Source organism: Acanthochromis polyacanthus, chromosome 20 (assembly GCF_021347895.1).
Source record: "Acanthochromis polyacanthus isolate Apoly-LR-REF ecotype Palm Island chromosome 20, KAUST_Apoly_ChrSc, whole genome shotgun sequence".
Taxonomy (NCBI): Eukaryota; Metazoa; Chordata; class Actinopteri; family Pomacentridae; genus Acanthochromis; species Acanthochromis polyacanthus.
Genome location: NC_067132.1, coordinates 29988242 through 30003198, shown reverse-complemented (window position 1 = coordinate 30003198; position 14957 = coordinate 29988242). Strand labels below are relative to the sequence as shown.

At 36.9% G+C, this 14957-nt stretch overlaps 2 protein-coding genes across 2 annotated transcripts in view; both read right to left on the bottom strand.

Annotated features, from left to right (window-relative positions):
• LOC110958188 (cullin-1) overlaps positions 1 to 3704 on the bottom strand; it is a 31540-nt gene extending 27836 nt beyond the window's left edge. The window contains exon 1 of the mRNA XM_022204579.2: positions 3535 to 3704. The gene's annotated coding sequence lies outside the window, so the exon portion shown is untranslated. The remainder of the gene's footprint in view (positions 1 to 3534) is intronic.
• Positions 3705 to 6728: 3024 nt separating this feature from the next.
• On the bottom strand, positions 6729 to 12499 carry zgc:194621 (uncharacterized protein LOC795037 homolog). Its single transcript, XM_022204597.2, has 5 exons — positions 11953 to 12499; positions 9357 to 9415; positions 9182 to 9265; positions 9005 to 9096; positions 6729 to 7821 (listed from the first exon to the last, which is right to left on the bottom strand). The coding sequence occupies exons 1-5, from the start codon at positions 12342 to 12344 to the stop codon at positions 7777 to 7779; spliced, it is 672 nt and encodes a 223-aa protein (XP_022060289.1). The 5' UTR covers positions 12345 to 12499; the 3' UTR covers positions 6729 to 7776.
• Positions 12500 to 14957: the final 2458 nt, after the last annotated feature.

Genomic DNA, 14957 nt, shown 5'->3' with positions numbered 1-14957 from the left:
GTAAAAATCTTCCCAAAAAATCCTAAAAATATCTAAAGTGATTCCATGTATATCAGTAAAACTTCTAATGTTTTCTTTAAGAACATTCACAAAAAAAATCAACCAAAATCCAGCGAAATTCGCTGGATTTTGGTTGATTTTTTGTGAATGTTCTTAAAGAAACATTAACATTTCTTTTATCCCCATCAAAAAATGTTCAAAGATTTCCCAAAAATGTTGAAAATGTGGACACCAGACAATATTAATGGCCGGAATACTCGACAGAACACTCGATTACTAAAATAATTGGTAGCTGCAGCCCTGTTATATTTTATTCCACACGCCGGCGTGATGCTGAGCAGGGAACAGATCAGTCGGCTGAACTCGGCATGTGTGAGGGAGCTGTTAGGAAGAAGGCAAATCAGCTCCACGCAGCAAAAACATCACAAAGAGTCGCCTCAAATCCATGCTTCTCATCGCAGTCTACAACATTCCTCTCACGGCGGCCGGACAGCGAGCGCTTGTGGACGTAAAGCTGTCGAGGACGAGCAGCTCCGGCCGCATTTCTGGGTTATTTCCAGCTACAGGGGTCGACCGAGCAAACGCGCTTCTCCTCAGACTGACAAATTCCACCAGACGTGACGGAGCAGATGCGGCGGAGGATACGCTTTCTTTCCGGGCATATTTCTCCGAACCGCCACCAGGACGGATCAGTCTGCAGCTGTTTTGTGGTGGTGAACATACAGAGCCGTCATCCCACAGCACACGCTGTATCTGTACGGCTGTAAACGCCGTCATTCTCCCACCGTACGGCTTCCTCCGCTCCGACAGGAAGATTCTGAGGCTGTAGACGAGTTTACACATGTACAATAAAGACTTGTTGCTCAGTATAAACACTCAAAGCAGCTACGACTCCATCCAGAGAGGAGAAACCACGCCGAGCTGGGACTAAGTTTTCATTCAGTCCCAATAAAGATCAGGAGACAAACCAAAAATTCACCATTTCTCTATAATAATTGCCTGTATTGTTAATATCTTTCTTTAAATCCTCTAAACCAATGCAAAAATGTTCAAATTTTCACTAATCCTGCTCCGTAATTGTGCATCTGTGTTGATCAATATCGCAAGAAAACAAGTGTTTAACCCTCGTGTCGTCCCGTTTTAAAGTTTGAAAATGTGGGGGAAAAAAACATTTTCACGGTGAAACTTCTGGTGTCCACATTTTCAACATTTTTGGGAAATCTTTGAACATTTTTGGGCGGAAAAAAAGAAATTTGCTGGATTTTGGTTGATTTTTTCCCCCCGAATGTTCCTAAAGAAAATATTAAAGGTTTTACTGATAAACATGTAATCATTTTAGATATTTTTAGGATTTTTTTTGGAAGATTTTTTGAAACTATTTACTTGCCAAATTTGGGAGATTTTTTAAAAAATAAAACTTTTAAGGAATTATCGGAATTTTCTTCCTGAAGGTTTTGCAAATATTCAGAAATTTGGGGAATTTTTTTTGCTGAATTTTTGTATTTTTTTCAGACATGGAAACAATATTTTTTGGTAAATGAGGACAACAGGAGGGTTAACTTATAAATCACATTCTTGTGTATTTCTGCCTGGACGCCGGGTTTTAAAAACACTCCAACATAAAGCGTTTGTCACTAAAGCAGCAGCTAAAACACCTCACTTGGTTACAAAGTTCCACATTTCTTCCCTGTCTGCTCCTCCAACACCAAACATTTAAAACTTTAGGAATAAAATGTAATAAAAGTGACTTCAAAGCTACTAAGTTTACCATTTTTAAACAACGGACCAAAGTATGTTACTAAAAAGCCAACATTTTCATCCTGCTAAACAAACATCCTCATCATTTTTAAATAAATCAATTAAAAAAAAGAAAAAACTGTCCGTCCAGAGCGAGACAAGCCTTTTCCAAACATCTCTTTTCCTAATATCTTCAAGGCTGGAAAGTAATGATTGTGAAACAGGTTTAAAATCAATACAATCCTCCAAAAAGTCCCATTTGCATCGGCTAATATTGGTACAAAGATATTTAATATTGACTTAGTTTCAACGAGGCCTGAACAACACGCAAAACTAAAAAAAAGACTGAATATTTTTAACAAAAAATGCCAAACTGATCATCATTCTTCATTTGATTTGGATGCTGTTCAGCTTCACCTCGATACATAGACTAAAGATGTTAAATTCATATTAAACTCTTTTGTTCTCCAGGTCATTTTTTAACATAATAGTGATTTTGAAACAGCAATAATTAGCCCTAAACACAAATATTTCAATAATTTCAATTAGTGTATCTTAACATGAGTACAAAAATATTGGTTTGATTTTTAAAAAAGAAAAAAATATAGTAAATAGTTTAGTGAGGAGACATTTTTGAAACCAACGGGGCTGAAAAATGAACATTTATGTCATGTGGAGTCCAGTTTTCCTGATTAATCAATTAGATGTTTGGTATAAAATGGAAAGAACTTCTTGCTCTTGTGGCCAAGATGTCAAATGTCTTGTGTTTGTCAATTAAAACCAGAAAATATTCCCATTTAAGAAGCTGGAATCTTAGATTTCTCTTCTCTAAAAATGGCTCAAACCCATCGATCGATTATCAAAATAGCTGACAAGTAACCATTCATTGCTGCAGCGGATTCCCATCAGTGTTGTCTACTTCTAAACTTTACCAACGAGATGTTCTGACTTTAACATTAACAACCAGGTGTCTTTAGGGTGTTGATTTATAATTTTAAGGAGTCATTTTACTGTGGAAAAACTCAGCAACCCACAATTATTTACCTCCATCCGAGCAGCTCTGATCAATCAGAGGAAAAACATGAATTATAAACAACACCCCTTCCTAAAACATGTCGGTTTTGGGGACTATTTCACCAAGTGAAGGCCAGGATAGGAGTGATTTCCAGCCTGCCTGGTTCTTCCAGGTGTTCCGGGAGTGTTGTCAGGTCCAAATCACTACCGTTCAGCCACAGCGGCAGATGGACGATTTCTACACATTAAAGCCGACTTATAGTTAAAGTCAGCTTGATTATAAGATCCAACAATTATACTCTAACTGTATGTGAAGCCCGTTTGGGAATATTTGCTGCGATTACCCTCCACGGAGCCACGAACGGACTCAGACACTGCTACGCAACACTGCTAGCTGCTGTTAGCTCCTGGGGCTCGTTTAGCCACTTAGCTCGACAGTGACGCTAGCTCGGCTGCCCGGTCCCGCTGTCCGGACGGGCGTTAAATCCGCCTCCGTCCGCTCACATATAACAACCGCTCGGGTACAAGAGAAGCTCATCTGGGATATTCCACACAAACGCCGTGTCCTCCGAGGCGGCCTCGGCGGTCGGAGCAGCCCCCCAGCCTGGTGTAAAATGGCAGCCTTTAGCTTCTCCGGCTGCTCAATAATGAGTCAGGAAAACACTCCGCTAGCCGCTAGCATTAGCCTGCTAGCTCCTTTAGCCGGATTGATTGTCGGAGGAGGGGGGTAAAAAAAAAAGAGCGCCAGCAGTCAACGGCCACCGCTCCGAAACGGCTTCTTACCATCGTAAGGCCGTCGCTGTCACTGTGTGTCGTCGTCTGGGTGTATTTTTGGGCCCGGGACCGGTCTCCTGTGCCGTGTTTGGAGGCTCCGTGTGTGTTTGCTGTTCGCTGCTAACTGCGACCGCTGCTGCTGCTTCGTTCGCACAAAGATCAGCTCAGAATCACGACGCGTTCAGGAGCACTGGGAAATACGGACGTTACGGAGAAGAACCGAAGCTGAGCACATTATTATCAGTAATTTAACAGAACTATCAGTGAAATCTGTAAAATACAAATAAATCTTTCATTACAGTTAACAACAGTTTTTGAAAATACACATTTTATTTTTTAAATGTATGCATTATGAAACTCATGACTCTGGAGCGTCACCTAAATCCAGCACATTCTGCAATCAAGTTAAATAAAATAAAATAAGAATATATTCTAAAAAATAAAAATAATTTGTAAGACTTTTCTTAGGCTGAACAGATAAATATCAAACATTAATATTTAAATTAGTCAGATAAATTGATTTAAAAATAATATTGTAGGTCTGTAACCTAATAATAATAATAATCTGATATATTTATAAAATGTAATATTGGGTGTCAGTCTAAAAAATTAGTTGTTTTGTGTGTGTTTTGAAAGATTTGATAAAGACACTTCACATCTATTTAGTTTAGTTTATTTTAGTTTATTTTGTATTTGAAAGGGGACAATACAATTTCATAAAACACATGATTATATATGGTTAAAAAAGCCAGAATTAGCCAAAAGGCTAGTTTTCATCTGTAGTCCCCTGGCCATGATTTTAAAAAAAAAAACAGTAAAATACATCTACAAGAGATAGAACATGGTTAGACACATTGATACAGCACTAATGTAACAAATAACACATACATGACAAACTGTTAAGAGAGCACAGGGCACACGATACCTATACAATACTATACAAGATACATATTCAAACACTCACTATACAATTAGAGAAAGAGACATCACAACATGTCACAACAATTTAAAGGCAAAGTATAAAATAATGTTGTTTTTTTTAACTTAATGATTTAATGTCTGCTAGAGTATTGTAAATGCTGATAAATCAATCATGGGTTATTTATGTTTAAATTCCAATAATTATTATTTTATATTAAATGATCTTATGGTCTTTAAAATTACATGAGGCACTATTGTTTTTCTTCATAACTTTTCATTAAAAATATAATTATTTCTCATTAACAATAATACTAATAACAATAATAAAACAATAACAACTGAATTAAAATAAAAATGATTCTATATATAATAAATTAATAAACAGTAATGCCTCTTACATTGTCGACGTCACACCTTCCCAGCGTCTCCTAAATGCAGCACTCTGGCGTCACAGAATGGCGTCCCCGCAAAAGACTACAAACATGGTCGCGCGAGAAAAAAAAATACAATTACAGCCAATGACGTATATACGTCATTGATTTTTTTTATTATTATTATTTTTTTATTATTGCCTCAGATACAGAGCATATATACAGTATATATACATACAGACAAGCAAACATCCACAATCACCCCCCCCCAAAAAAAGAGGAAAAAAACAAACAAAAAAAAACAAACAGAATAAAGCTGAACAAATCAAAAGAGAAAACCACCAATGTATGAGCAGAATATTATAACGATTAGTACGACTACCAGGATTTACCAGTGAGAGTGAGGATATTCAACTGGGATAAATATTGAAATTTTGAAGCACACTGTTTGTTCTGACAGCTTTCTTATTTTTACAGTCTTTAATTGTAGCAACGCATTGCTGCAATTCCAAAACAAAGAGATCAGCATTTGTAATATACGTCATTGATTACAGCTGCTTCGACTACAGATATTGCAATAGCTCTGGCGCATGCGCAGTGGGCTTCCACGGTCGCCTTAGGTGACATTTTAATTATGCAGAAGCACGACGCGTACTTTAATTCCCGAGACCTTGAACGCAGCACTAGAGAGGCTGCAGGTCTTCAGGGTCTGGATGTGGTCCTAGTTCCTGGTTTCTGGTCCTGGTTTCTGGTTTCCGGTCCTGGTTTCTTGTTCCTGCTGAGGCGTTGTCAGGAGTTTTGTCCCGCTGTGACTCCGATAAAATTCCGTATTTAAACTGGGCTGCACAGTGATGTAGTGGTTAGCACTTTCGCCTTGCAGCAAGAAGATCGCTGGTTCAAATCCTGGGGTGGGCCTGGGATCTTTGGAGTTTGCATGTTCTCCCTGTGCATGCGTGGGTTTTCTCCGGGTACTCCGGCTTCCTCCCACAGTCCAAAAATATGCTGAGGTTAATTGATCACTCTAAATTGCCCGTACGTGTGATTGTGTGTCTGTATATGTAGCCCTGTGACAGACTGGTGACCTGTCCAGGGTGTCCCCTGCCTTCACCAGAGTCAGCTGGGATAGACTCCAGCACCCCCCATGACCCTAGTGAGGATAAAGCGGTGTATAGAGAATGGATGTATGGATGTATTTAAACTCAACATTCTGCTCCCAGACAAACACGACCTCTGCTGGTGAATCAACACAACTACACAAACACACACTAGTTTCATACATAAATCTTATTTTCTCACAATATTTACAGCAAAAAAAATCCATTAAATCTACATTTATGATTAATAATTTTAGGCTCAGATTCATAATCTTTAAATAAAGTGTTTAAATCAGTTCCATTTAAGCCCCACAAGGCCAGAGTAAACATAAAAATATATAATACTGTATGTTTTTAACAATAACATTTAAATTAGGTCCCGAAATTTATATTTAACATAATATTTTAGTATTTTAAGAATATATTTTTAATTATTTAGCGACATTTTATAAATGTTTAGAAAAAAATATTGCATGGTGAAAATCTACATGATAAATAATAAACCTGCATAATAAATAACACTGGAACTATCATATTTATATTTGTCATACAGAGTAGTATTTTATATAATATTGCAAGTTTTAAACCTTGATATTTAATTTGGTGAGGGAATTGGTATATTAGATACTGTAGGTCTTAACCTTAATATTTAATCAGGTATATTTATATATTAATTTAGAGTGTACAGCCTCAACTTTCATATTTAATTCAGTCTGATAATTTTTTGTATCATACACTTAAAAAAATCCACCCTGCATATATTTCTGTATATCTGAGCACTGATGAAAAACTAATAAAAACACATCAGCGACACAAATGTTTGTTTATGGAGAATTTTATAGAGCAACACCCTCATAATTCACACAGGACACTATACATATACTTGAGTAATAATTAGCTATTTCACAGATTGTGTAAAGTATGGACAATATGTAGTAAAATCACGGTAAAAGTATTTACACGTTAACCCTGAACACATCAGGAATTATTACATCAACATTCAAACCTGTGGTGGAACTTTTGCAGCATTTTAAAGGCCAAAGATGCAGAAATACAAATGATACTTAAATTATTTATATTAAAAATATATGTTTTAATTTCTTTGTTGTATTTCTTTTTACTGACTTTTAACTCTGACTGCTCTGTTATTTCACCCCAAAACATAAAACAGGACACAGAAAACAAAAGTATAAACATCAGACTCTAAATGAATACTCAGTGTAAAGTATTAATCCTGGATTATTTTTAACTTCTTTGAAGGATGACTGAATCTTCATGAACTCACAACAAGTAGAATAAATCACATTTACAAGTTAATTATGGCTTCATTTTCCCAAAACACTTGAATAAAGACGAGAATTACATCATGAATTTTAGCACTCAAACGTTTTAGACCAGAAACTTTGGCTGTTTCCAGAAGCTGCATCGAGTTTACATTCTAACAGTGCATTTAGCAGAACTTTTACACCTTCACTGTCTTTAATACTCATTCTCCTGCCTGTGTTAGTTTGATTTGCACGACTAGAACTCCATTTAGCTCCATTTTTACTGAAGTAGAGGAGAAATCTCAGAGAAAAACTCCTTGAATCCAAGCCCAAACTGTCTCAATGGAAGTTGTATTATAGATTTAAAAGAAGAAGTTTATTGTTATGTAAAGCTCCATGTGAAATGTGGTTACCTCTTAAATAAGGCGTTACACAGCAAAGGGTTTCTGATTTCTGTCTTTTACCACAAATTTACAAACAAAACACATACCGAGCTAAACAACCATAAAAAACACACGATATATAAATGGATGTGGAAGATCTTTTTCTGGACTCGTCTGAGTAAAGCTGATGTTTGCATCTAGTTCTGGGTGTTTGAGATCAGCTGGTCAGGACAGATGTTTCCTCCATCATCTGCTGCTTCACCTGAAACCAGAACAGAACAACGGAGAGGAATTAAAGACGGGAACTGAGAGACCAGGGGCTTTTATTCTGAAGGAAATAAGAAAGGAAGCAGTGAAGAACTTTTCTCTCACAACAAACAAAGGTAAAAACTGATATTTGACCACAAACATAGAATCACAACAGAAACATTCATGAGGAAAACGTCTATTTTAAGTCTATTTTTCATCATCATGATGCTGCCACCACCATGCTTCACAGTGGAGATGGTGTCTTCATGATGATGTGCAGAGCTTGGTGTCAAACATATCCTCTACTCTGATGACCATAAAGCTCCATCCTGGTCTCCTCAGACCAAAGAAGCTTCTTCCAGGTGTCTTCAGAGTCCCCACATGTCTTCTGGTGAACTCTAGTCCAGATTTAATTGGAGCTTTTTCTCTTTGTCTCCATGAAGCTTTGACTTTTAAGAGACAATTGAAGACTCAGTTGTTCAGTGAACACCTAGGCACTTAATCTGACTCCACCTTTGGGGTAGAATAAGTCAGGTGGTCCAAAACCCAGCACTTATTTAGCGCTGACAAAGTAAAAGAAAAAGGGGGGGGGGGGGGGGGGGGGGTTGGCAATTCTTCTGCAACTTGATGGCAACACCTTTGACTAATCGCACTTGAAGCACTTTTTGCACTTACTACAGGTTTTTCCTTATGTCTGAATTCTTGCTTGTGTTGTACGTCGCTTTGGACAAAAGTGTCTGCTAAATGAAATTGTAGAATTGTAGAATTGAAGAACAGACAACAGTTGTTGGATGAACAGTCTCTAACATCTCAGCTGCTGAAGCTGGAACTCCTTCAGAGGAGTCATAGAGTCTTGGTGGCCTCCCTCACTCGTCTCTTTCTTCTCGGTCTCTCAGGTCTTGAGGACGTCCTGCTCTAGTCAGATTTATTCATGTTCCATCTTCCTTCCATTTCTTTATGATGAGATCTTCAGGAACTTGAAAATGTTCTTGTATCGTCCTGACTGATGCTTTTCAACAAGCTTTTCTCAGAGTTTCTTGGAGTGTTCTTTAGTCTTCATGCTGTAGTTCTATCCAGGAGAACTGATCCACCAGAGACTGGACCTTCCAGATCCAGGAGTCTTTAGACTACATTACATATGACCTCAGATTAAATCTAGATTAAATCTAGTTCTTTAACTGTGTGATTTTTCGCACCTCTAGTTGTCCAGCTGGTTTCAGTTTCCTCTTTGCCTGCATCATTTCCTGCTGCTGCTTCAGTCGTACTTCCTCCAGACTCATGCAGCCGCCTGCAGACACACAAACAGTCAGACGGTAAACACAACAAATACTACACAGTATCAGTTAGTTTGTGTGTTTTCCTGTGTGTCTCACCGACGCTGCTGGGGTTTATGGATACGTAAGACATCGCTCTGCTCAGCCGGAGCTCCTCAAGAGCTGCAAGCTCCGCCTCCGCCTCTGCTCAGCCAATCAGACGCCACAAAACAGTCAACAACAACAGCAACAACAAGGAAAACAGAAGTGATGAAACACAAACACTGACACTCACTTCTCTGGATTTCTCTTCTTCTCTTGGGGTTCGGGGGGATGACGGTGAAAGCTTTGTGACTGGAAAACAAAATACTACACTCAATTTTATTCTCCTGATTTTATCATGTTATTTTTATTTATTTACGTGGGTTTTAAACACACATGCACAGCAAAAAACAAGAACAACAAACAACAGCCCTATAAATTCAACCTCTATATGATGCAATGTATAAAAACCATATGTAGAGTTTGTCCAAGAATATGATCGATAAATGAGACAAACACATGAAGTTTTTACAAGCAGGATAATTTGTATTTTTTCTCTTCAGATTTAATATCCGTTTAAAAACAACCTCTTTCCTTAAGTTCTAGATGCAATCCTGCATCCAAAACAGATGAAAGAAGGGTTTCTTAATGATTTTCAGGCTCTTCGGGTGAACATGATGATGCCACCACCATGCTTCACTGTGGCGAATTCACAGGTGTGAAGTTTTTTTGTTATTTTTAACAATCTGTGTTTTATTGTTGAGAAAATGACATTGCAATGAAGTTTTATCTTCGACTTTCTGGATATAAAATGATATAAAACATTGTTGTGTGCCATTTAGTCATAAATAACCAATTGATGATGTCTAAAAACATATTTTTTTGAAGCCACACAGACCTTTTTTGACAAAAATTTAATCAATTCAAGTGAAAATCTGTGCAAAATCTTCTTAAAATCAGGTTAAAATAAACCAAAACTATGACTGGAAGCCAGAAATACAAGTGTTGAGTGCTGGAAAATCCACTAAAGCAACAACTAAAAGGACCGTAAAGTTCACTAACTACACGATTATGTCTAAAAAACTTATTTTTTGAAGCTACAGAGACCTTTTTTGACCAAAACTTAACCAGATAAAATAAAATTTGTGCAAAATTCCCTTCAGCCTGGTTTGAAGAACTAAGCACTTTTTTAAAACCAAAACTAAAGCTCATTCTGCACTAAACACATGTGATGCATGAAAACAGCCCCAGCTCTGGCGTGCAGCTTCTCAGATCTTCCTGTCAGCTGGAGGTAAAACTGAGGATTAACCTGCTGCAGCAGATGGTCCAGAAGAAGGTCAACTCAGGACCAATCCTCGCCTCAGAGACTCTTTTACTTTTAATCAACCACAGACAACAACTCTGGAGCTTCAGAGGCACCAAATTTTTAAATTTAACTCTAAGATCTCAGAACATATATTCAAGAAATGATTAAATTTAAAATAACATCATGTTTCCATATAAACCCACATCAAAAACCAACACTGTGTTTGTAAACTTTACAAAAGTTCTGGTGAAAATCCCAAAGTTCACAAAGAAAACACAAATTTCAGAATAAAAGTTCCCGCTAAACACAGAAACAACTGGAATATTAATAAAAACACGTTACGATGATTCTCTCCCTTTTCTGATGTCTGGATTAATCGATTAGTTGTTTGGTTTAAAAAGCTCCAGAAAATTATGAAAAATGTCAAGACTGATGAAAAAATTTCTTATAAAGAAATAAATGAATGATTGAATGAATGAATAATGAGAGAATAAATAATATAAAATAAATAACTGAATAAGTATAGATAAATAGATAAAGAAGGAATAGATAAATAAATACATAAAGAAAGAAATGAATGAATAAATGAATGAATGAATAAAAATACATAACAGAAACAACATGAATAAGTAGGTAAATAAATAAATAAATGTATTACATTTAATTGAATAACACAAAATAAAATTAATAAAATAAAATAATTTCATTAAATCAAATTAAAATTAAATTGAATTAAATTATTTGTAAAAAAAATTAATGAATAAAAACCATGAAAATCTGACAGAAAAAGATTTCAGAATTTTTTTTCTGAGATTTTCACAAATTCACCACAAAGCTGTTAAATACTTTAATGTTGTAAAACTGTAAAAAAAAAAAAAAAAAGTGCATGTTATTTAAAATTTTGGTCTGTCAACATGTAATTTATTACCTTTTGTGTAATTTTACTGATATTATCTGGAACTCAATATTCTGTTCCTTTCAAACAACAGAAAATATCAACAAAATAATGAGACTTTGCTGTTTTTATTGCAGATAAATACAATCATTTTATCAACAAACTGTTTTTCTTGTGTTTACCATTTGGTCCTCATGATGCTGCCACCACCATGCTTCACATCATGATGCTGCCACCACCGTGTTTCACATCATGATGCTGCCACCACCGTGCTTCACATCATGATGCTGCCACCACCGTGTTTCACATCATGATGCTGCCACCACCGTGTTTCACATCATGATGCTGCCACCACAGTGCTTCACATCATGATGCTGCCACCACCATGTTTCACATCATGATGCTGCTACCATTTTAGTATTACTTTGAGTAGTTTTTTAACTACTTAGTACAAAGTTTTAGTCATTTTGGTAAAGTTAGACTTGATTTAGGACAAATTTTTAACTAATTTTGGACAACTTTCATATCATTTTGGAGTTTTTTTAAAGTACTTTCGGAGGAGTTTAGTAGTTGTGGATCACAGTTTTAGGTTTATTTTAGACCATCTGAGTGATTTTTTTTTACTCCACCGGCCCGGGTCCTCCTCACCTCTGACCCTGGCTCCTGGCCTCCCCTCCGCCCCCTCTCTGCTCTCTCTGGACCGGCGCCAGCTCTCGGTGTTTGGGGTTGACGGCGGCTTGTCTCACGGCGCTGGAGGCTCTGCGGCAGTCCGGGTTGTTCCTGGGGCTCCTCTGGGTCCCTCTGGGGGCGGTGGAGCTGGACCTGGTCCTGGTAGTGCAGCTGGATCTCTGTAGTCCGGTGTTAGTGGTGTCTCCGGTGGGCTTGGGTTTCTGGCTCCTCGGGCAGCTCGACGCGCGGCTTTTACGCACCGCGGCCACTTGGAGCTGATCCTCCGTCCCGCTCCTCCCCGGTCTGCCTCCGTCTGGACTTTTCTTTTTGGCCTCCACCGGTTTGGGTTTGATCAGTTTGGTTGTAGGCATGTTTACTTCCGGTTACCGAGTCCTGGTCGCGGTTTTCTGAGGATTCGCGTCATTTTGTTAAAATAAACAAACATAAAATCAGATGGTGGCGTTGGTTGCTATGGAGCTTGTTCCCCAGCAACACGAAAGTGAAGCCAAACACAATGGAGCGTCACTTCTGGGTCCCTCCTTCAAAATAAAAGAAACCGTTTCATGAATAAAAATGAAAAAAAATCTGGATTTGTTGTGACGTCTTCTTGTAATGAATCACAGGAATTACTCTGCTTATATGACTGTATTTTACTTTATTTCATTAAATTTTGTTTTATTTCTTATTTCATTTTATTTCATTTCATTTTATTTCATGTATTTTATTTCATTTCATTTTAATTTAAACTACATTTAACAATAAACTTCAAGTTTAATTTTTGACTTTAAACATTTCTTTATAAGCATAGAAAATTATGTAGGTAATTAATAAATTGAAAAATCCAAATCAGCAGTATTTTTTATTTTTTTAAAAATACATTTCGGCCATTTAAGAAAGGTAAATTCACTACTTTTATCACTTTAAACATAAAAAAAATGTACAGATTTAAATTAATTCATATTTGAATCTAATTTTAAATCATTTATCTGACAAGTGTTTAGGACCTTTTTTAAATATGAAAAGTAAAAAAAAAATGCTAGTTTCACCACTTAACATGTAAATAATTCCTGCTTTTCTTTTATAAGGCTGTCAAATTTCTCTTTATAGTTTAATTTAAATGTAATTAATATTTGACTTTATTTTTAATCTGTATTTAGGACAAGTTTTGGGTCTTTTTTTAAAGTGAATATGCAAAAAAAAAAAAAAGAAATCACTGCTTTTATCACTTAAATTTATTGGTTTTCTTCTACATCTTGGCTGCACATTTTTTAAACATTTTAATTTAAATTCATTTAATATTTAATTGGATTTTAAATCTGTCTACTGAGGCAGGTTTCAGGTCTCGTGAATAAATAATAACAGAGATCTGATTAAGTTCTGAGTTTTAATCTGCCACCAGCTGCTCTTCGTCCAAGCAGACTTTTATTGTGAAGGTCTGCTCTGAGTCTCTGACTGGTTTCCGGTTGATGCAGATTAAAGTCAGTGACGCAGAAGAGGATTTATGTTCTTTATTTCTCTGATCTCCAGTTTATCTGTAAAACTCTGCAGCAGTGATCTGATAAAACAACAATGATTAACTTTATTATCATTATTAATAGTATCCAATCCAATCCAACTTTATTTATAATGCACTTTACAAAACAACACAGTTGACCAAAGTGCAGTACACACATAAAATATATAAGACATTAAAAAGCAATAAGCAAAATAGTAGTAGTAGTAATACTTTTCAAAGTAGAAGTCGTACTTTTAGTGGTAGTAGTGTAGGAGTTGTTTTTATCTCCTCTCGTTTATCTGTAAAACTCTGCAGCTGTGATCAGACAAACACTTTTGTGTAGTAATAATGCATAGCACTATCTTATAGTACTACTGAGTAGTACTATTGTGCAGTAACACTATGCAGTAATTCTGTGTAGTAATACTGACACATAGTACTATTGTGCAGTTATACTATGCAGTAGTACCATGCAGTAATATTTTGCAGTAACACTGTGCTGTAGCATTGTGTTGTAGTATTATAAAGTAGTATTGTGTAGTACTAGTGTGCAGTAACATTTTGCTGTAACATTGTGCAGTAATCTTGTAGTACTAGGACTGGACTGGTCACACAACACAGAGGTCCTGTACAAGAAGGGCCAAAGTCGTCTCCACCTGCTGAGGAGACCGAGGTCCTTTGGAGTGTGCAGGACTCTGCTCCGGACATTCTATGACTCTGTGGTAGCGTCTGCTGTTTTCTATGCAGTGGTCTGCTGGGGAGCAGTGAGCACTGAAAGGGACAGAAAGAGACTGAACAGACTGGTGAGGAGGGCCGGTTCTGTGCTGGACTGTTCCCTGGACTCCATAGAGGAGGATGTTGGCAAAGCTCACATCCATCATGGACAGCCCCTCCCACCCACTGCATGACACTGTGGAGTCTTTAAGTAGCTTCTTCAGCAGCAGACTGAGACACCCACCCTGCAAGAAGGAGCGCTATCGCAAGTCATTCATTCCATCTGCTGTAAGACTTTATAGCACCAGCATGACTGGCTGATGTTAACATAAACTGGACTTTATCACATCATCCTTTATCACATAATCTGCACGGTTCTTGCACTATTTGAATTTTCTTACACTTTACATTATTCCATAAGCCACTTTTTCCATCCTACACTCTTGTGCATATTGTAAATATTATTGTGAGTATAACTATATTGTTGTTTATTGTTGCTCTTACTGTATGCTGTAACATGGGAAATTTCCCCTGACATGGGGAGTAATAAAAGATTATCTTATCTTACTATTGTGCTGTTATATTATGAGACAATACTGTGCAGTAATATTGTGCAGTAACACTGTGCTGCAGTATTATGAAGTACTATGGTAGAGTAGTATTGTGCAGTAATCTTGTAGTATTTTTACAGTAACACTGTGCAGCAGTATTGTGTAGTACTGTGGTGTAGTGCTATTTTGTAGTACTATGTGGTAGTACTGTGTTGTAGTATTAT